At 53.0% G+C, this 22,905-nt stretch overlaps 1 protein-coding gene across 18 annotated transcripts in view; it reads right to left on the bottom strand.

The window, feature by feature from the left end:
• Positions 1 to 5,836: 5,836 nt before the first annotated feature.
• SMARCA4 (SWI/SNF related BAF chromatin remodeling complex subunit ATPase 4) overlaps positions 5,837 to 22,905 on the bottom strand; it is a 101,173-nt gene continuing 84,104 nt past the window's right edge. For 14 of the 18 annotated variants that reach the window (XM_031007573.3, XM_063701004.1, XM_031007571.3 and 11 more), the window contains 5 exons: positions 9,714 to 9,822; positions 9,188 to 9,289; positions 8,189 to 8,321; positions 7,889 to 8,031; positions 5,837 to 6,327 (listed from right to left, as the gene is read on the bottom strand). In XM_031007573.3, coding sequence (XP_030863433.1) covers positions 6,295 to 6,327; positions 7,889 to 8,031; positions 8,189 to 8,321; positions 9,188 to 9,289; positions 9,714 to 9,822 — 520 coding nt within the window. In that variant the 3' untranslated portion in view covers positions 5,837 to 6,294. The remainder of the gene's footprint in view (positions 6,328 to 7,888; positions 8,032 to 8,188; positions 8,322 to 9,187; positions 9,290 to 9,713; positions 9,823 to 22,905) is intronic. The other 4 variants (XM_031007574.3, XM_031007578.3, XM_031007580.3 and 1 more) reach the window with 1 other exon arrangement.

The raw sequence follows: 22,905 nt of genomic DNA, 5'->3' as shown, positions 1-22,905 counted from the left end.
GGGCAAAAGAGCAAAACTCTGTCTCAAAAAAAAATATATATATATACAAAAATAAAAAATAAAAATAAAAAATAAAATGGCCAGGTGACCTCACCATCTTGGGGAATCTCTTAACGCCACCCTTCCCTCCCCCACTGCCAAGGGTAACAGCAGCAGTTCAGGCTGTTTTGTGTTTGGGGTGGGTCCTGACACAGCTTTCTCTAAATGTGATGTACAAGTGACATGGTCCAGAACACATATCCAGGATCCAGTGTGTGTCCATCTTGCTGGACATTTGCTTCACTGTGCAGCCTGCTGTTCTATCCTCAACAATGTTCTCAAGATCCTTCCATGTTTAATTAGATCCCTGTCATTTAAAAAATTATTTTATGATGTTCCAGTACTGTTGCTGTCTAACAGCTTAGTGGCTTAAAACAATGTGTTTATTAGCTCTTGTGGTTTCTATGGGTCAGGAATGTGGGAAGGGCTCAGCTCGGCGGTACGGGCTCAGGGTCTCTGATGCAGCTGGTGACAGCTGAGGGCTAGGGCTGGGGCAGCCATTGCTTTCTCTTCCCGTGGTCTTGGTGGCCTTATAGCATGGGCTTGGTTGGGCCTCCTCACAAAATGGCAGGCTCCAGGAAGTCAGGCTGTTACATGGCAGCTGGTGATTCAACAGTGAGTGAGCAAGCAAGGCGGAAGCTGTGCTTTCTGTGATCTACTCTTAGTAGTTACATGATGTCACTTCCATTGAACTCTGTTGGTTACCAGTGAGTCCCAAGTACACTCAAACTCCAGGGAAGGAAAAGGAGACTCCATGACTTGATGGAAGCAAGACTCTAGGAGAGGCCGGGCGTGGTGGCTCACGCCTGTAATCCCAGCACTTTGGGAGGATGGGGCAGGCGGATGACCTGAAGTCAGGAGTTTGACACCAGCCTGGCCAACATGGCAAAACCACGTCTCTACTGAAAATACAAAAATTAGCTGGGCGTGGGTGCGCGCCTGTCGTCCCAGCTACTCGGGAGGCTATGGTGCCACTGTACTCCAGCTGCGCAACAGGGCGAGACTCTGTCTCAAAACAAAACAAAAAGAATCTAGGAGAGCCAGCCTAGATGGCTGGATGGGAAAGCACATGACCCCCTGCCACATATGATGTCCGATATTATTCTTCCCACCCCCTCCTAGTCCAGGCTGTGTCAGGTCCCATCATGCCCTGACCAGCCAGCGTTTCAGCTTTAAGGTCCTGCTCACTCCTGTCTTGTGGCAGCCTCTCCTGACTCCTGGGGACACACTGACCTGCCCGCCATTGCTTAGTCCACCACCTGGTTCCAGGCGCCATTTCAACTTTCAGGTCTCAGGGTCCTTGCTCCAGACCCCAGAGCAGGTGGCAGCCCCTGAGGAGTCTCATGTCCCCCAAACCCGAGCTCAGATCTGTGTAGCCTTAGGCCACTGGCTCAACCTCCCCGAGCTCCACTTGTGTCATCTGGGAAACAGGAATGAAGTGCCCCAGCCCTTGGGGTTGTTGGGAGAAGGGCACTGGCCAGCGGGACTGAGAGACAGAGGAAAGGCCTGCGAGAGGGGCAGGTGTGGAGAGCAAAGGTCAGGAAGGGCAGCAGCCAGCCAGCAGCTGTCACCAGGTCACACGGGTGAAGGCCCCTGGCTTGGGGCCACTGCCATATGGGGACCAAGCTGGTTCCAGGCCCTCAGGCCAAAGCCGATGTCTGAGACCTGAGTCAGACAGGCCTGCAGCCCGGACCACTCATCTGCACCACAGCTAACATGTCCCCGTGTCCCCATGACATGGGTTTTGCACAGGTGGACACTCAAAGCTATTTCTGTAGGCTCCCCTCATTTTTTTTCTTAAAAAATTTTCCTTAAAAAAATTTTTTTTTTTTTGAGACAGGGTCTTCCTCTGCCTCCTAGGCTGGAGTGCGGTGGTGGGATCACAGCTCACTGCAGCCTCGAACTCCTGGGCTCAAGTGATCCTCCTGCCTCAGCCTCCCAAGTAGCTAGGACTACAGATGTGTACCACTGTGCCTGGCTAATTTAATTTTTTAATTTTTGTTGAGATGGGGGGTCTCTATGTCGTCTAGGATGGTCTCAAACTCCTGGCCTCAAGCAATCTTCACAATCTTCCTGCCTCAGCCTCCCGAAGTGCTGGGATTATGGATATGGGCCAACACGCCCAGACTAAGGCACTTATTTTTAAATTGGCCTCATCCTGAAAACCATGAAATCATAGGTTTGGTGAGCTGGTTTTCCATAAACGTTAAAATAAATTCTGGCTGGGAGTGGTGGCTCACATCTGTAATCCCAGCACTGTGGGAGGCCAACATGGACAGATTGCTTGAGCCCAGGGGTTTGAGACCAGCCTGGGCAACATGGCAAAATCCTGTCTCTACTAAAAATACAAAAAAATTAGCCGGATATGGTGGTGCACGCCTGTAATCCCAGCTACTCAAAAAGCTGAGGTGGCAGAATTGCTTGAGCCCAGGAGGCGGAGGTTGCAGTGAGCAGAGATCATGTCACTATACTCCAGCCTGGGTGACAGAGCAAGACCCTGTCTCAAAAATAAATAAAAAATAAATAAATAAATTATAATCTATTAAAATAAAGCCAAAGCTATTGCAACAAACGAAATGTGGATTTTCCCAAATGGTGGAGTGAGGATCTTGGCAAATCCTCTCCCTAAAAGCAACAATAAAGCTAAACAGAATTGTCCAAAGCAACCATCCCAGGACTGTGAAGATCTGGTCAAAGGCATTCACCCAGTGAGGAAATGTTTATTCCAGAAAAAGTACTGAGTGGCAGGGAAGAGCAGCGGGAGGTGATTTTTGCCTGGGGCTGCTCCTGGCCTGGGCCCCCAGCTCCAGCCAGGCCATGAAAATCAGCAGCCTCACTGCTGGAGGGCCTCACTGTTGGAAGCTGCAGGGATCTCGGGAGGAGAGGGCCAAGGTCATCAGCTGGCCTAAGGATGAAACAGATTGGTAAACTAGCCAGAAATGGAAAAGGAGGTCGAGACAGAGACTGCTCCAGCTGGCCCCAGGTATCCCTAGGGGTTTGGGAGGCCACGCGCAAGCGCAAGACAGCACATATGCCCTGGAGAGAGCCTGATGCACGTCTCCCTGCCCAACAGAGCTGAAGTGCGTGCCCTGATAGGAACCACACACAGAAAGCAAAGGTAGGGCCAGCCTGCAGACTGCCCGGGCAGAGGTGCTGACTCAGCATTTGGGCCCGGGCAGAGCCACTGACTCAGCATATTTGGGCACAAGTTCTGACCAACCACCAACTGACGTCTCAGCTTGGCTGACCCAGGGGTGACTCCTTCTAAATAAAAATGAGAATTGGGCCAGGCGCGGTGGCTCACGCCTGTAATCCCAGCATTTTGGGAGGCAGAAGCGGGCAGACCACTTGAGCCCAGGTGTTCAAGACCACCGTGGGCAACATGGAGAAACCCTGTCTCTACCAAAAAAAAAAAAAAAAAAAAAAAAAATTAGCTGGGTGTGGTGGCACAAGCCTGTAGTTCCGGCTACTCGGGAGGCTGAGGTGGGAGGATGGCTTGAGCCCAGGAGGCTGTAGTGAGCTGAGATTGCACCACTGCAGTCCAGCATCAGTGACAGTGCAAGACCTTGTCTCCGAGGGGAAACATGAAAGAAAGAAAAGAAAAACAACAATTAAGAACAAAACAAGGCCAGGCGCGGTGGCTCACGCCTGTAATCCCAGCACTTTGGGAGGCCAAGGTGGGCAGATCACCTGAGGTCAGGAGTTCGAGACCAGCCTGGCCAACATGGTAAAACCCCGTCTTTACTAAAAATACAAAAATTAGCCGGGCGTGGTGGCGGGTGCCTGTAATCCCAGCTACTCCAGAGGCCGAGGCAGGGGAATCGCTTGAACCCGGGAGGTGGAGGCTGCAGTCAGCCGAGATCGCACCACTGCACTCCAGCCTGGGCGACAGTGAGAGACTCCATCTCAAAAACATAACAAAATTAAAAACAAATAAATAAAAATACAATGTCTACTTTCTGACAACAAAAGCTTGCCAGACATGTGAAGAAACAGGAAAGTGTGACCTACGCTGAGGACAAAAAGGAGTCAACAGAACCTTTCTGTGGAGGAATGGATCCGGATGTTGGACCTAAAGCCTTCGAAGCAGCTACTAAAAATAGGTTCAAGCTGGGCTGGGTGGTGCACGTCTGTGGTCCCAGACACACTGGAGGCTGAAGAGGGAGGACCATCTGAGCTCTGGAAGTTGAGCTACGATCCCACCACTGCACTCCAGCCTGGGCAACAGAGCAATACCATGTCTCGATTAAAAAAAAAAAATAGAGCGGCTGAGGAAGGAGGATCACTTGAGCTCAGGAGTTCAGACCACCAGCCTGGGCAACAAAGCAAAACATTATCTCTACAAAAAATACTAATAACAATAATAATTAGCCAAGTGTGCTGGTGTGCATCTGTGGTCCCAGCTACTCAGGGGGCTGAGGCAGGAGGATCACTTGAGCCCAGGAGGTCAAGGCTGTTGTGAACTGTGATGACACCACTGCACTCTAGCTTGGGTGACAGAGCAAGACCTTGTCTCAATTAAAAACAAACAAACAAAAGGTTCAAAGAGCTAGAAGAAACCACATCTCAAGAATTAAAGCCAAGTATGACGACAGTGACCCACTAATAATGGCTCTTAATGAACAGACAAAAATGATAAGAATTCAAATTGGTTAGGCACTGTGGCTCACGTCTGTAATCTAAAGTGCTGAGGCGGGTGGACTGCTTGAACCCAGGAGTTTAACACCAGCCTGGGCAACATTACAAAACCCTGTCTCCACCAAAAACAAAAACAAAAATTACCTGGGCATGGTGGCGTGCACTTATAATCCCAGCTACTCAGGAGGCTGAGGTGAGAGGATTGCTTGAGCCCAGGAAGCAAAGGTTGCAATGAGCCAAGATTGAGCTACTGCACTCCAGCCAAGACTTACTGTAAAAAACTCAAAGCACGGTGGCTCATGCCTGTAATACCAGCACTTTGGGAGGCCAAGGTGGGTGGATCACTTGAGGTCATGAGTTTGAGATCAGCCTGGCCAACATGGTGACACCCTGCCTCTACTAAAAATACAAAAATTAGCGGCTGGGCACAGTGGCTCATGCCTATAATCCTTGCACTTTGGGAGGCCGAGGCAGGTGGATCACCTGAGGTCAGGAGTTTGAGACCAGCCTGGCTAACATGACGAAACCCATCTCTACTAAAAATACAAAAAATTAGCTGGGCATGGTGGCGCACCCCTGTAATCCCAGCTACTCAGAAGGCTGAGGCAGCAGAATCACTGGAACCCAGGAGGCTGAGGTTGCAGTGAGCCGAGATCATGCCACTGCACTCCAGCCTGGGTGACAGAGACTTCGTCTCAAAAACAAAACAAAACAAAACAAAAAAACAAAAACTCAAATTATGTTCTGGATTTGAAAGGGAGCAGGCGGCTCCATCCCTTCTCTCACTGACCACCTGGGCTCCCATTATGCCCTGAGCTTCCTGCATCATGGCCCTGAGAGCTCTATGTGGCATCTGCCCATTTCTGTGATGGTCTCCCCAACCCAGGCTTGGCCACGGGCAGGGAACGGATGGAGCTGCCTGCTCCCTGCACTGTAGGTCTCAGCTGAACAAATGCTGGAGACCTGCAGTGGCAAAGGCCACGTGTGACCAGACAAGTCCTCTTCCCCTGCCGGGGCCTCAGTATCCTCCTCTGTGAAACGGGCCCCATGGGTTCTGGTGCCAGGAGAAGGACAGGGACCTGGACATGAGGTGGCCCCCGCCACTCCTGCTGGCAGAAACGGTGGGAGCCAGGCACAAGTCCACCTGCAGGCAAGGCTGTGCGTTTTGTTGGTTTAATTTATTACTGTTTGACATCCAGTGACACTGACATACCCTCGCCGGGCCCCCGGCGAGTCTGACCTGTCCAGTAAAATACAGTACGAGGAGTGGACGGTGACGCACATGCATCCACACTTAACTACAGTGACTCCAAACTGCGGCGCAACAGTACTGCCAGCAACGGAAAAGAAAAACAGGTATCGTGTGTTCCCCAATTCAGAATTCTCTCTCTCTCTCTTTAAGACAGTTAATGCTGTTACAAATGCTACTGATGCCAGGACAGGGCCAGTCACAAACAGTCCTACAGCTTCTCTGCTGTATAAATATGGAAGATTCTTTTGTTTATACAGTTTTACTCCAAGTCTGAAACTACGTCTGCTGCTACCCGTTACTGCTAAGGCCTATGCCGTCTCGGCTCTGGAACAAGGGGCTCGGGGTCGAGACTGGAATGTCGGGGCTCAGTCTTCTTCGCTGCCACTTCCTGAACGGTCCTGGAGAGGGGACAGGAGGAGAGAGTGTGTGTTGGCCACCCCTGCCAGGGCACCTTGCCAGGGACCTGCCAAGCTCTAAATAAACTTGCTCAAGAAAACACTGATGCGGGCCGGGCACGGTGGCTCACGCCCGTAATCCCAGCACTTTGGGAGGCCGAGGCGGGCGGATCACGAGGTCAGGAGATCGAGACCATCCTGGCTAACACAGTGAAACCCTGTCTCTACTAAAAAATACAAAAAATTAGCCGGGCGTGGTGGCGGGCGCCTGTAGTCCCAGCTACTTGGGAGGCTGAGGCAGGAGAATGGCACGATCCCGGGGGGCGGAGCTTGCAGTGAGCCGAGATGGCGCCATGGCCATGCCCAAACTCCATGTTTCTCTACAGGACGAGTCCCTGTGACCACACTCGGCCCTCTCAGGACCTTCGAGGCTCCATGTGCATCCCTGCTCTGTCCCATGTCACCTGCATGGCCCTTGGCCCCTGACCTACAGCTTCCAAACCATCTTGGTTCTTCCTGACTGTGAAAGATCTTTGCTCTTTCATATATATATATATTTTTTTAAAGACAGGGTCTTGCTCTGTTGCCCAGGCTGGAGTGCAGTGGTGCTATCACGGCTCACTGCAGCCTCGACCTCCCAGGTTCAAGTGAGCCTCCTGCCTCAGTTTCCCAAAGTGCTGGGATTACAGTTGTGAGCCACTGGACCTGGCCTCATAAAACCTTTTTAAACAGCCTGGCATGGGTCATAAAACACCCTGCTCTGGATTAGGCAAGAGAGACAGCATCACAGCCCAGACCCTCCTGCCTGACACAGGGGCCTCCCCTCCCCATGAGGACTTCATGAATGTCCTCAAAGGTCACGTGCGTCTTTCGTCAGACTAATTCCCAGGCACTGAAATTTGCTGCTTCTGTGATGACAAAATGGCATTCGCCGGGCTTCAGCGGGAGCCAGGCCCTTCGGTGGGGGCAGCCCCCTAATCCATGCAGCCTCCTTGCTTTGCATAAGAGGAAACTGAAGCTTGAGAAGCAAAATGACCTGCCAGGTCCCACAGCCAGGAAGGGCCAGAGACAGAGGCGAGATTATTTAAAGCCAGCAAGTGGATCTTCTCCGGCTCCCCACTGCCCCCCAAAAACTATCCACTGTGGGCTTGGCGTTTCTGCCCATTCTCTATGCCACTGAGGAGATGGGGCACTGTCTGGTGGGTCCCCAATCCTAGCACCTCCTACCCAACCCTAATCAAGCCCTGGCCTGCCTGGCCTCAGCCCAGGAGCCCTGGTGCCCTGGGACTGCCTGCTGCCTGTCCTGAGACCTCACGTGTCCCCCAGTCCCCAGACACCCACGGGTACTGAGAGCTGGTTCCGGGGTCACACAGGCTTGGCTTTGAGTGGCAGCCCTGCCACATACTGGCTGTGTGACCTGGGGTCAGCCATGGCAGGTCAAGCCTCAGCTTTCCCACCTGCAGCGTGGGGGAGTGGGAGCACCGCCCCACAGGGCTGTCCCATCAGGGCCCTGGGATGCCTCCTGCCACATGCCAGCCCTGCCTGCTCGGGGGCCCGGCCTCACCTCCTCTTGTTCCTCCTCACTGTCGTCGTCACTCACGACCGGCTTGGCTCGGGACCCTCGGCTCGGCCGCCGCCGGCCGCCCTTCAGCCGGTCCTGTGCCTTCTCCTTCCGGCCAAGCTTGATCTTCACTTTGACGGACCGAGCTGGAGGGGACCGGGAGGGAAAGAGCCTTGAGCTCTGGGAATGCAGCACCCCCACAGCAAGGGGCGCCTGGGAGCCAGGAGGGCTGTGAAAAGCTGGGGCCTTGGGGGCTCTCGGGCCAGCGTGAACCCCAGCGTCCTGAATCCCCCCGGGACTCACATTCAGATTCGGAGCCTTCCTCCTCGCCCTCTTCCTCCTCCTCACTCTCCTCGCCTTCACTGTCATCCTCCTTCTCGATTTTCTGCCGCACGCTGGTGAAGACCGACTGCAAGACGATGGAGTCTTCATAGATCTGGGCAGAGACACCAGGGGCTTGAGTGGATGGGCCCGACTGGAGGGCTGCCTGCCCGGCCCTGGCCCCAGCCCCAGCCCCAGCCCTGTGTTGCCCCTGGACAGCTGATCAGTGGCCAATGTGAGCCTCAGTGGGTCGGGGCTTCAGCCCACCCAGGGTGGAAGGCCCTCTCCATAATCTTCCTCCATAGGGGCCCGAGAGCATCAGACTTCTGAAATGCTCCAGGGTGAAAGGTCAGGCACACTGGTTTGGGAATAGCTGCAGGTGCCTCCCTCCTTCTGCACAATCTCTGAGGTCTGCAATAACATTGGAAATACATGCCCCTTGTTGAATCCAGCATCTTTCCCAAACTCATCAAAGTCAAGTCTTTTTTCTGAGAGGTATCAATCCCAAACACACTTCAGAAAGTTTGCCAAGCTGAGGCTGTGTATGTGTCAATTCTATCACAGGAAAGAACAAACCCACAGGATTCCTTTGAAGAGAGTGTGCCCCAGGGAATTTAAAATAAAATTCCAACAGACAGAGGACTCTGAGTCTATTTCTTCTGTTGTGCCTATCTTTATTTTCTTCGGTAAATACATACTGCTTTTGTAATTGCTAAAATATCCCAAGTTGGAAATTTTAAATTTTTTCTTTTTTTTTTTTTAAAGACAGGGTCTTGTTATGTTGCCCAGGCTGGTCTTGAACTCCTGGCCTCAAGTGATCCCCCCGCCTTGGCCTCCCAAAGTGCTGGGATTACAGGCACGAACCACCACAGCTAGCAAGACTTGTTTTTAACCCATCAATTCAGAAGGGAAGGAGGGGCGGGTTGGTTCAAAGCCCAGCTGTGGGAGTGGCCCATCCCCAACCCCCAGCGGTGCCCTCACCAGGGAGCCCTCCAGGTTGAAGGTCTGTGCGTTCTGGCACAGGAGCATGACGTCCTTCTCTAGGTCGTTGAGGCTGCGGTACTTGTGGTTGCGAATGCGCTCCTGCAGTGGACGGGAGGAGCAGGTCTTACCTCAGGACCCCGCCTCGCCTGCCCGCAGGCCTGGCTGTGTGCTGGGGACCCCACGGGCTAGGATTCCTCTTGCCTATGAGGATGTGGCCGAAGCGCCAGCCTCGGTAACCTGGCTCACTAGGCATGGGAACTGCATGACTGAGGCCCAGCACTAAGCGAGTGGGGCCTTGAAGGAACACCCAACACCGACTGCCCACTGACATCCCTCAGGACATCCCCAACCCTTACAAGGAACCCCAAAAGCCCACGACCAGGTCCCTAACCAGGTAGCCCAAGGCACTGCCCAGGTGGTTTCCGGTCATTCTGCCCACACACCACAGCTCTCAGATGGGGGTGCCCCTGGGTCAGACTCCCCTCCGGGCAGATGCGGGGCACAGGCACAACGTCAGGGTTACCTTTATCTTCTTGAAGTCCACGGGCTTGCGGATGAGCTCGTAGTACTCGGGCAGCTCCTTTCGCGAGGGCAGCTGGATGAAGACCTCGCTGAGCTGACGTCCACTGCTGCTGCAAGGCAGAACCGGCGGCTATCACCCCCGAGCCCGCCCACCCGGGAGCCCCCACCCCACCTCAGCAGGTTCCCACATTGTTTGAGGATGAGAAATTCAAACTCGGCTCAGGAGCTATTTCTCGCACATATGCTTTTTTTTTTTTTTTGAGACGGAGTTTCGCTCTTGCTGCCCAGGCTGGAGTGCAATGGTGCGATCTCGGCTCACTGCAACCTCCACCTCCCAGGTTCAGGAGATTCTCCTGCCTCAGCCTTTGGAGTCACTGGGATTTTTTACAGTCGTGCACCACCATGCCAGGCTAATTTTGTATTTTTAGTAGAGACAGGGTTTCTCCATGTTGGTCAGACTGGTCTCAAACTCCCGACCTCAGGTGATCAGCCCGCCTCAGCATCCCAAAGTGCTGAGATTACAGGTGTGAGCCACCATGCCTGGCCTGCACATGTGCTTTCTTGTAGCTTCTGGAACATTTCCCAGAGACAACCATACAAACAGGCCTGTGATACATTTTTTTTTGTTTGTTTTTTGTTTTTTTTGAGACGGAGTCTTGTTCTGTCGCCAGACTGGAGCGCAATGGAATGATCTCGGCTCACTGCAACCTCTGCCTCCTGGGCTCAAGCAATTCTCCTGCCTCAGCCTCCCGAGTAGCTGGGATTACAGGTGCCAGCCACCACACCCGGCTAATTTTTGTATTTTTAGTAGAGACAGGGTTTCACCATGTTGCCCAGGATGGTCTCGATCTCTTGACCTCATGATCTGCCTGCCTTGGCCTCCTGAAGTGCTGGGATTAGAGGCAGAAGCCACTGCACCCGGCCTGGGATGCATCTGGATCTCTGCTCTGTTCTCACTGGGGACTGATCTAACCCCCTGAACACCACAGGAAGCGCCCTCGTGTACTCGGCACAGCAGCGGTGATGAGATGCTGCCAGGCCTCGTGCACAGCGCTCCCAGCTCTTACCCATACCCGAGCCTGGCTCAGGAGGACAGGGTGGGTGGGGACAGAAGCTCTGAGAGCTGACCTTGCTCTGACAGAACCCAGCCCGCAGGCTGGGAAAATGAGAACACATGGCAAACACGCTCTCCTCTCTGCTTTGGCCCAGAGGAAGGGCCTAGCCAGGGAACGGCCCCAAGCAGGGAGCCACCAGGCAGACGAAGCCTAAAAGCGGCCAACGGGGCCTGATGGGAAGGAGGAGCTGAGCTTGGGTCCTGATAACTCCAGCTGCCTCATCAGCACCGCTTCTTTCCTTATGTTCTTTTCCAGAAAATTCCAGAGGGCAGGGCAGCCCGCCCATGCCACTGGCTGGCCCCACCGTCTGTCTGGGTGTCCTGAGCGCGCCTTGTCTTGTTTCTGTTTACCATGCTGGAAAATGGCAGCGACAACATGGTGGCTTCCCTGGTTCTGTTGCTGGGGTCCTGATGTCACCAAGGGGCAGACGGGCCAGGCCTGCCTCCAGGAAGCTGCTCGTGGGCAGGATCCCAGGAGGCCTCCTGCTTGTTTGGTGTTTGTGTGCATCACGAAGCCCCTGACCCAGCTTCTAACAAGAGAGCCTCCTGAGATGCAGACGTTACACACGGGAGCCAGAATCATGTCCCTGCACCTCCCCTGGCCTTGACAACCGCCATCATCCCCTGCTTGCTGCGCCAGCCACACTACACACACTAAACTCTGAAGCAGGCACCAGTGCCAGGCCAGCCGTGCTGAGGAGGAAATTGAGGTTGAAGTGAATCTCCTGGCCTGGACACAGCCCGCCTTGAGCCTCTGCCTTCCAGGAGTGTCCTTCCCCCACGTGTGCTCATGAAGTACATCTCCCCATCTCCTGCCAGGAGGTGTTTTTGGTCCTGGGTGTGGGACCAGCCGGTCCAGCACGGGAGCACATACCCTTCTAAGACTGCATTCCCACCGTGGGCCCTCCCTGGAGGCACAGGCTTCCTTTTTCTTATGAGCGGGCTGGTGGCCGGCTCTGCCACAGGCAACTGTTGCTAAACCCAGTCCACAGGCTCAGAAAATAAGAACACACAGTAGATGCGCTTGCTGCTCGGTGACCCTAGAGAAAGACACGACTCCCATCTGAGTCGGGAAATGTGTGTCCCATCTGCAGCTCGGGCAGAGCGGGCCTGTACCTCTTCCCTCTCCTAAGCCGGCACATCCTGTTCTCCACTCTACGGAATTTTATAAGCAAAGAGCTCTCCTCTCTCTTCATGATGGCAGCATCCACCCTATACCTGTTACAATAAGGCACAGCAAGAGTTGGGCTTTACACTGTGAAGCAGGACGTGCAGCACAGGCAGGGGCAACAGAAGAACCCCAATGCGATAGTCTCTTGTATGAAAAGCAGCGCGCTTTGCCATTTTCCATTCTATTACATTTTTAAAGAAATGCCAGTTGTAGGTCAGGCGTGGTGGCTCGTGCCTGTAATCCCAGCACTTTGGGAGGCCAAAGTGGGAGGACCGCTTGAGCCCAGGAGTTTGAGACCAGCCTGGGCAACATGGCAAAACCCCATTTCTATTTGATTGGGAAAAAAAAAGCCAGCTTTGTGATCCATTCAATGCCCTTAGTGGCCAGCAAACAGTGCAGACTCTTGGCTTGAAACACCCTGCCCTGGGGCCATAGGGGGCTTGCTGCACACTGTGGCCCTTGCCCTGGAGGGCGGCTCCCTATGCAGGGAGCCCAGGAAGTGAGACCCCAGGGCTGTGACAGCAGAAGGCTTTATAATAAGCACCCCAACACCCACCTCCATCAGGCTAATGAGAAACAGCTACAGGCAGCAAAAAAAAAAAAAAAAACAAAGTGCGGCTGGGCGCAGTGGCTCACGCCTGTAATCCCAGAACTTTGGGAGGCTGAGGTGGGTGGATCACGAAGTCTGGAGTTCAAGACCAGCCTGGCCAAGATAGTGATACCCCGTCTCTACTAAAAATACAAAAATTAGCCGGGCGTGGTGGCAGGCACCTGCAATCCCAGCTACTCGGGAGGCTGAGGCAGGAGAATCACCTGAACCTGGGTGGCAGAGGTTGCAGTGAGCCGAGATCGCACCACTGCATTCTAGCCTGGGCGACAGAGTGAGACTCTGTCTCAAAAAACAAACAAAAACAAAACACAAAACCAAGGTACAAGAGCACCCCTTTCCAGACCTCTAGGAGAATTACGTTCTGGATGAATCAAGACCACCCAGCTGCCGGTCTGAGGATTCCGCTCTGGTGCAGAGTTCCCCGGAGGTCCTGTCCTCAGGCTTCGCTGCAGCAGGCAGGGTGCTGAGAGCCTCCCTCACCTCTAATTACAGAGGGACATGCTGCAGCCTCCCCTCACTTGGAATGAAACCCGGAGTCCTCTGGATAGGCGCCACCACCTTTGATGTCAGTGCCCCAGCTCCACTCCCATGCTCGTGTCAGGGCCTACAAAGGGGAGTCCACCCCACATGGGAATGTGGGCTCTGACCTCATCTCAGGGCAAACATCACCTCCTCTGACCCCCCCCCACACCCAGCCCACACCTCTTAATATCTGACTTAACATCAATGCACACATCATGCAGTGGCGTGATCTCGGCTCACTGCAACCTCTGCCTCCCGGGTTCAAGCGATTCTCCTGCCTCAGCCTCCAAGTAGCTGGCATTACAGGTGCACCACCACACCTAGCTAATTTTTGTATTGTTAGTTGAGACGGGTCTCACCATGTTGGTCAGGCTGGTCTCGAACTCCTGACCTCCTGATCCACCCACCTTGGCCTCCCAAAAGTGCTGGGATCACAGGCTGAGCCACCGCACCTGGCCCAATGCACAGATCTTAAGCATGAGGCTAAAGATGCGCTCCTGTCAGTCCTTCCCCCAGGGATGATCCTGGGCCGAGGTTGGCTGCTTCTTCAAGTTGATGATGCAGAAACACACAGGGGAACCCCCAAACCTGGCCTGGCCTCCTTGCTGTCCCTGTTGCCGAGTGCAGCAACAGGTCCCAAGGTGGGCACACACCAGCCATGCCCAGTTCCCGCTGCTGGGCATCTGGGCTATGCTCAGGGTTGGACACCAGGAAGCAAGTGTCTGTGGACACTCAGGAACAAGTGTTTAGTTTGCAGTTCTCCTAGCGATTTATCTGGGAGAAGATACTCTAGGTCACAGGATGGGGAAATGCTCTACTTGGGAGATACTGAACCAGCGTGAGTGGTGCTTGTCCTTGCAGCCATTCTACAATGTGGCCCTAAACACGTTTCCTTGTTGTGCAGAGAAGCCAAGCACTGTTTCACAGGCTCTTCCAAGCAGCGCTTCTTCCCATCTTTGGCCCATTTCCTTCCCTGGGGAGTCCTTTGCTGGATGCACTACTGCAAACACCTGCTGCAGTCTAGGAATTGTCTTGTTTCTTTTCTCTCTTTTTACAGACACGATCTTGTTCTGTTGCCCAGGCTGGAGCGCAGTGGTGCCATCCTAGCTCACTGCAGCCTCCAACTCCTGGGCTCATGAGATCCTACTGCTTCAGCCTCCCAAGTAGCTAGGACTACAGGCACACGCCACAACACCTGGCTAATTTAAAAAATATTTTGTAGAGATGGGGTCTCACTAGGTTGCCCAGGCTGGTCTCAAACTCCTGGGCTCAAGGGATCCTCCCATATCAGCCTCCCAAAGCACTGGAATTACAGGTGTGAGTCACTGTGCTCAGCTCAGTGTAAATATTTGAGGCTTGCTGGGCCTGCCTCTGTTGCAACTGCTCAGTTCTGCCACTGTTCCATGAAGGGAACCACAGACAATGCAGAAATCGGTGGGCTTTGGCTGCATTCCAACAAAACTTCATTTATCGACACTGAGATTTGAATTTCATTTTTTTTTTTTTTTTTGAGACGGAGTCTCACTCTGTCACCCAGGCTGGAGTGCAGTGGTGCAATCTTGGCTCACTGCAACCTCCGCCTCCCGAGTAGCTGGGATTACAGGCACCCACCACCATGCCCGGCTAACTTATGTATTTTGAGTAGAAACAGGGTTTCACCACGTTGGCCAGGCTGGTCTGGAACTCTTAAGTTCCAGCGATCCACCAGCCTTGGCCTCCCGAAGTGCTGGGATTATAGGCGTGAGCCTAGGTTCCGTTTTTTGTAACTCCTGACCTCAGGTGATCCGCCCACCTCGGCCTCCCAAAGTGCTGGGATTACAGGCATGAGCCACCGTGCCCAGCCTCCAAGTGCAGTTTTTAAGAAACCCTGATCTCACTCCCCACCAAGAACCCAAGTTTGGAAACCACTTAGTTTGATGCCCTATATCTGGAGGCAAGAACCTGAGCATGGCAAGAGGCAGACGCCAGATGAGAACCCAGGTGTGGCTCCTGTCTCACGTGCCTGTGCTGGCTGCCCCAACACAGTGAGGCGGGGACTGGCCTTTTACACGATGAAATGAGAGCACTGTGACAAAAGGTGTTATACATGGCACCACCCAGAGCATTTCCCAGTGCCAGGGGAAGATGAAAAGGAAAGGCCAGCCCCAGCTCCCCTACGCCGCAGGCAGGTGCAGTCGGTCCTGAGTGCGGGGAGGCCCATGGCCACTGTCTGCAGGGCTGGAGGAGGGCAGCTTGAGAGGCGTTCGTTCTTTTCTGAATTCATCACTACTGGTGTCCCTGTTGTCACCACAGGAGGTCCTGGAATCCTGAGTGGCTCTGAGTCAGAAAATGCCTCAAGTCCTTTCTGAAGAGGCAGAAATCACAGGATCCCAACATTGGGAAGTGAGCAGGCAGGGGCGCCCACTGGGCTACCAGGAGGAAAGGGTGGGTGGTGGTAGGGGCTGTTGGCTCAGAGAATGTGCTGCTCAGTATGGCCAGGTGGAGGAAGGAGGGTGTGGACCCTCCTTCACACCCCCTGGAGCCCCACATGCCAGCCTCTCTTCCTGCTGCTTTTTGAGACAGGGTCTCACTGTGTCACCCAGGCTTGAGTACAGCGGTGCCTCCAACTCCTGGGCTCACGTGATTTTCCCGCGTTGGCCTCCCAAGTAGCTGGGACTACAGGTGGATATCACACCTGGTTCACCTTTCTATTCTTTGATCTAGCTATTTCCTGACTTTATTTTAAATCTGCCTATTGTTGATGTTTCACAGTCACTCAATCTTGTCTTCTGACCTTATTTCTTTTTTACTTCTTTTTAAGCTGCTTTGAATCTTCTACTTCACCCCTCCTGTCTATGATCATCTATTTTTATTTATTTACTTTTGAGACGGAGTCTCGCTCTGTTGCCCAGGCTGGAGTGCAGTGGCACAATCTCGGCTCACCGCAACCTCTGCCTCCTGGGTTCAAGCGATTCTCCTGCCTCAGCCTCCCTCGTAACTGGGATTATAGGCAAGTCTCACTACGCTCAGCTAATTTTTGTACTTTTAGTAGAGACGGGGTTTCACCATCTTGGTCAGGCTGGTCTTGAACTCCTAACCTCGTGATCCACCCGCCTCAGCCTCCCAAAGTGCTGGGATTACAGGCCTGAATCACAGCACCCGGCCTCATCTGCTATTTTAATAAACATTTCCGGCCGTACATGGTGGCTCACGCCTGTAATCCCAGCACTTTGGGAGGCCAAGGCGGGCGGATCATGAGGTCAAGAGATCGAGACCATACTAGCCAACGTGGTGAAATCCCATCTCTATAAAAATACAAAAATTAGCTGGGTGTGGTGGTGCATGCCTGCAGTCCCAGCTACTCGGGAGGCTGAAACAGGAGAATTGCTTGAACCCAGGAGACAGAATTTGCAGTGAGCTGAGATCAGGCTACTGCACTCCAGCCTGGCGACAGAGTGAGACTCTGTCTCAAAAAAAAAAAAAAGGAAATACGTCCCCACTGTGTTCCCTCTGACGACTGTGGCACAGGCTCACTGAAAGGAAGGGCCTCCTCAAGGCAGGGGGCTGCTCCGAGTTCCAAGGGAGGCCAGGGCAGGAGGGAAAGGCACCAGCAGCTCCCCCAGGCCTCCTGCTGCCAACTCCACACACCTGCACCTCTGTCTCTAATTGTCCTGTCCTAAGCTTTTCTTAAACACGCCATTCTAGTTTTCAGACTTATTCTTCTAAACCAGTTGCTTTGTTTATTTGTGTTATGTAAAGGTCTCTATCACTGAGGGGGAGACTTGGGGGTAGGGCCCGACTCACAGAGGAGGGGGAGCTTCTTCCAGCAAATCCTGGGGCAGGCGCAGAAAAGAACCCCAGCACGGCTCCACAGGGAACCCGACCGCAGGCTGCGTGGGCAACTCCATCCATGACTTTTGGGCCCCCTGAGCCCTCTGCCATGGTTATGTTGGACCCAGTGCCGTGCACCCAGCCTATGCCCATAAGTGGGCATGCCTGGGGCTCATCTGCTCGGTGCCCTCATCCAGCCAGTGCCTGCACAGCACCAGGGTCCAGGCTATGTGCCAAGCAGACCATAGACCTGGAACCGCAGGCCAAGGGCCAGACAGCCCTGAGGAGCCCCCCTGTCCCCAAGGAATGGCTCCCACTCCTGCCCACCCTCCACCTGCACCCTTCCCTCAGGGGCCCTGCCCTGGGGGCTTGGAGGAGTGTGGCAAACACTTTCAAGCCCTGGGATGACCTCTCCTGCAGAATGTTTCAGGCAGGCCGACAACCTGTTTCATTGTTTTTCTTGCACAAGGTACAACCACTCAACTCTGAAGAGCCAGGAGGGACAGTGCTTGTGGAAAGGCAGGGAAACAGTGCAGACAGGCCTTCAGCAGTAGCAGCCAGCCCCTGCCAGACCCAGGCCAAAGCTGTCACCACGAATTGGCAAGGCAGCAGCTCAGGCCCTGGGCTGGGGACCGTCGTCCCCTCCCACAGTGCACACAGTGCTGGCGTCTGGGCTGTGTGACTGGCCACGTTATTTCAGTCAGTCCCCTGTGCTGCAGACGTGGAGACTGAGGCACAGAGACAGGTGTGGAGTGCAGATCTTCACTGCATTCAGGTCCCTCCTATAGTAACCACAGGACTGCTGCCTCCAGGCAGTGGGGAGTGGGGATGGAACCCAGAGGGCCCGCCCGGTGGGGCCAGAGCTCTTCTGAGGCTTAGCTGCAGCAGCCTGGACCCGTCACCGTCTTTCCGAGCTGCCCGACCATAGTCTGCAGCCATTGTGCCCCTCTAGCCCTGAAGCTGTGCACGTGTCTCCTGACCTCAGCACAAGCATCAAGTTCAAGTTCAACACCACCGTCTACCACAGTCTTTTTTTTTTTTTTTTTTGAGACGTAGTCTCACTGTCACCCAGGCTGGAGTGCAGTGGTGCAATCTTGGCTCACCGAAACCTCCTCCTGGGTTCAAGTGATTCTCCTGCCTCAGCCTCCCAAGTAGCTGGGATTACAGGCGAGTGCCACCATGCCTGGCTAATTTTTGTATTTTAATAGAGACGGGGTTTTGCCACGTTGGCCAAGCTGTTCTCAACCTTCTGAGCTCAAGTGATCAGCCCGGCTTGGCCTCCCAAAGTGCTGGGATTACAGATGTGAGCGCCTGCGCCTGGCCCGCATGGTCTTTATTGTAGCAGCATCTCTGCCCTATCACTGTCGCAGGCAGGCTGGTGGCTGGCGGGGTGGTCTTTAGCAGGCTGCTGGCTGAGCCCACATGGACCAGCAGGTGCCCTTCTCTGAGCCCTTACCAAGCACACCAAGGGTGTGCCCCCTGACACACATGCGGCCTTGACACTTGGACACAGTGCCCCAAATGTCTCAGCCACCAGCTGCTGACTGCTATAAAGAACCCAGAGAGGGAGGCAGAGGTTGCAGTGAGCCAAGACTGTGCCACTGCATTCCAGCCTGGGCTACAGAGCAAGACTCTGTCTCAAAAAAAAAAAAAAAACAGAACCCAGGGAAGAAGGTATCAACTGGCAGTGTACAGCCCCACAAGCCCGAACCTGACCCGGAGCCACAGAGAACGTTTCTGCATGTTCTGATTTTAAAGTAAAATCTCCTACATGTAACTTAATTTCTTAATTCTAGTTTCTATTTCTGGCAGGTTCCTCAATGTGGTTTGAGATTTCAAACCACCAAGGAGAAACGCCCTTGGCTAAGGGCAGGTGTGAGGCCTCTGGTGCTGGCGCAGCCCCACTCAAGCCCCTAGCCTCCCTCCAGCCTCTGCATGCACTGTGTCCTCTCTGCCTGGGACACTTGTCCCTCTCCTCCCAGTGGACACTGCTCACACTTCCTGTTCTGCTTACGTGGCCCTTCCCACTGGAGCCACCACAAGCCCCTGGACAGCAGAAGCCAGCACTGCCGGCATGGTACCACAGAACACTCCAGCCTGTTCCTACCGTGGCCCCTGAGCAGGAGGGGCATGTCACTGCACTCTGTGTACACAACGTAAAGGACCGTGGCTGTGACAGCTGGCAGTGCCACACTCCAGGGCCTTGGGAGGAGCGGCCTCATGGCTGTGAATCTGAGTGCAGAAGAACAAAGTATAAGATTCCCAGGCAAGACAACCGTACACGTATGATGAGGTCAACATAGAGGTCATGTCAAACACAATTCTGCCGGAATAAAACACGAACTAGGGGGCTGCAAGTATCTCCAACGATCAAAAGCAATATTTGAAAAGATTCCACCTGACAGGAAGGGCGTCCCTGCCTCTCCAAAAGGGTCTGGCCCCAACACAGCAGCGGGTGCCCAGCTAAACCACTTCTGTCCTCAGGTGTCGCCACCTAGATGGACCATGTGGCTCCCACCTGCAGTCACAGGCACACTCTCCAGCTCGGCGAGGCAGGCTCCTGACACCGAATCCAGAGGACAACGTCCCGTGTTCACTCTTTGAATTGTTAGAACTCAGGTCTACACAGATGCCAGTCTCTTTTCAGGCTTCACATTTAACTCAGTTGCAGAGCTGAACTACTTAGAGGGTTCTGGAAAGCAAACTAAAAAACAAAAATTCTGGCCAGGCATGATGGTGGTGTGCACCTGTAATCCCAGCTACTTGGGAGGCTGAGGCAGGAGAATCACTTCAACCTGGAAGGTGGAGGTTGCAGGGAGCCGAGATTGTGCCACGGCACTCCAGCCTGGGTGACAGAGTGAGACTCTGCCTCAAAAAAAAAAAAAAAAAAAAAAAAATCCAATTAAACAAAAAGAAGTTTTTTTTCTTTTCTTGGAAAGGAGCAATTGAAAGTTGGAGACAAAAAAGTGAGCTGTTAGCTGTGTCTGACTTTATTCCATTCAAGCTCTTCTCAGCCTGGTGCAGCTGTGTGGGGCCAAGGAAGGGCCGCGTGACATGAGCACCACCTGCCACGCAGTCGGTGGCGAGGAAGCTTCCAGGGATCTGACAGACGTGTCATACAGAATGTAACTTCTAGACAATGACGGGCGAATAAAAATAATAATAAAAAAGAATGTAACTTCGCCCTAAATGAGGTCTGGCTTTTGCCTGGGGCTCCTGGGAGGTGATCTCTGAGTCCTTAGAATGTCACACCTCATGGCTGTCTTTGTTTACGTGGGGTCTGGGATCAGTCCTAGGTTGGGGCTTTGGGCTATGTAGTTTCTGCTCACCTGCAGAGGGGCTGGAGATGGAGGTCAGCCACGTGGGTAGCCAGCTGTGTCTTTGTGATCAAGTCCCAGTAAAAATGCTGGACACAGAGTGGGTACGGTGGCTCATGCCTGTAATCCCAACACTTCGGGAGGCTGAGGCGGGCGGATCACTTAATGTCGGGAGTTCGAGACCAGCCTGGCCAACATGGTGAAACCCCATCTCTACTAAAAATACAAAAATTAGAAAGGCGTGGTGGCGCGAGCCTGTAATCCCAGTTGCTCAGGAGGCTGAGGCAGAAGAATCACTTCAACCCAGGAGGCAGAGGTTACAGTGAGCCAAGATAGTGCCACTGAACTCCAGCCTGAGTGACAGAGTGAGACTGCATCTCCAAAAAAAAAAAAAAAAAAAACCTCTGGACACAGAGGCTTCTCTGGTTGGCAATGCTCTGTGTCAATGTCACCAGGAACATCAGCGCTGTCTTCAACTCCACAGGGAGGAGACAAAGGAAAGCCCTGTGTCTGGAACCGTCCAGATCACCTCAAGTGATCCGCCCACCTTGGCCCCCAAGAGGCCCCATACATCTCTTGCCTTGGTTGATTTTAATCTGTAGCCTTGCACTAATAAATCATAACTGCAAGCATAACAGCCGCTAGGGCTCTCAGGGTCCTAGAGAATGACGGCACTTGAGGGTGATCTTGTGGACTTTTCCCACCCTGTGGACCCTGAGTTTGTCTTCCCTCACAGCTTCAAATTTAGTTAAGAATATCAGAAATATCCATTAAGTACACCAATTTTGTACCCAAACATCATGTTTGAAATTATTGCTAAATGGCGGCAGCTTTTCTTTTGCTTTTTTTTTTTTGCAACAGGGTCTCACCTCTGTCACCCATGGTGGAGTGCAGTGATGTGATTATATCCCACTGCGGCCTTGACTTCCTGTGGTCCTCCTGCCTCAGCTTCCTGAATAGCTGAGACAACAGGAGTGCACCACCACGCCTGGCTAATTTTTGTGTTTTCTGCATAGGCAGGGTCTCCCTGCTTTGCTCAGGTTGGTCTCGTACTCCTGGTCTCAAGGGATCCACCAGCCTCACAGCCTTACAAAGTTCTGGGATTACAGGCGTGACCGCTACGCCCAGCGGAGGTAGCTTTTCAACGACTCTCTCTCCTGAGTTGATGCGCCCTATGTGATGTTTTCCTGTGTAAATCACATTACAGTGAGTGGACAGACCCACGCCTGCTGTGCTTCCAGCACTCAGGAGGCTTTCTTTGACGGTCATCTTTGTTGTCCTACTTGTAATTCCAACATAGTTACTCCCAGTCCAATGGGTGACCCCCAGGTCTGTGAATCCATCCATTCCAGTAAGATGTGAGGTTAAACTGAAAACGCAGATCAAATCCCCCACTGAGGCATCCTCCCACATGGATCCCAGGTAAGACAGGAGCATTGCTGTGTGACTGAAATGTTGGTGTTCTCTTCAAAGCAGGTCTCAAAATCTCTACCAGAATCAAATGTCCCGAAACAGAACAGTTTCGATAAAGCAGTCACTTAGCAATAAGAGTTAAGATTTTGGGTTTTTTTTTTTTTTTTTTTGAGACGGAGTCTCACTCTGTCGCCCAGGCTGGAGTGCAGTGGCACAATCTAGGCTCACTGCAAGCTCTGCCTCCCGGGTTCACGCCATTCTCCTGCCTCAGCCTCTCGAGTATCTGGGACTACAGGCGCCCGCCACCACGCCTGGCTAATTTTTTGTATTTTTAGTAGAGACGGGGTTTCACTGTGTTAGCCAGCATGGTCTTGATCTCCTGGCCTTGTGATCCGCTCGCCTCAGCTTCCCAAAGTGCTGGGATTACAGGCGTGAGCCACCACACCCAGCCTTTTTTTTTTTTTTTTTTTTAATAGAGACAGAGTCTCACTATGTTGGCCAGGCTCATCTGAACTCCTGCGCTCAAGTGATCCTCCGCCTTGGCCTCCCAAAGTGCTGGGATTACGGGCGTGAGCCACTGTGCCCAGCCGAAAGTTTTAATTTATTGTATGATTTATCATCAAATCTTACAAAGGCTACAAGACTGACTGTAGCAGCTGGGTGAGCCATTCCCTCTTTTGTCAGATGATATACAACTAAATATGACCCTAAGAGGGCTCTGTGAGTCTAAAACTAAAAACAAAAAAAGTGGACTAACACTAGACATACTTTTTGTCTGAAAATATTCAGGTTCTTAATAAGTTGAGCATGCTGTTTCTGTCTTTTCAAAAACCAAGGTGTAATGGAATACAGAGTAGTGTACATATCTCATGTGTACACCTTGGTGAATGTACACATCATATACACATCCAGATCTATAGAGAGAATATCCCCAGTATCCTAGAAGGCTTGTCGTGTGGCTTTCCTGCTATTCCCTCTCTCAAGGTAAGCACTGCTTGGCAGCCATTACTGTGGATCAGCTTCTGACCCTCACAGAACTGGAGGCACACAGTAGGCCCTTTTTTTTTTTTTTTTTTTTTTGAGAGGGAGTCCCGCTCTGTCGCCCAGGCTGGAGTGCCGTGGCACGGTCTCGGCTCACTGCAAGCTCCGCCTCCTGGGTTCATGCCATTCTCCCGCCTCAGCCTCCCGAGTAGCTGGGACTACAGGCGCCCACCACCACACCCGGCTAATTTTTTG

The sequence above is a fragment of the Gorilla gorilla genome, chromosome 20 (genome assembly GCF_029281585.2).
Source record: "Gorilla gorilla gorilla isolate KB3781 chromosome 20, NHGRI_mGorGor1-v2.1_pri, whole genome shotgun sequence".
NCBI lineage: Eukaryota > Metazoa > Chordata > Mammalia > Primates > Hominidae > Gorilla > Gorilla gorilla.
Note: the sequence above shows the minus strand (reverse complement) of the source record. Positions and strands in the feature narration are given on the sequence as shown.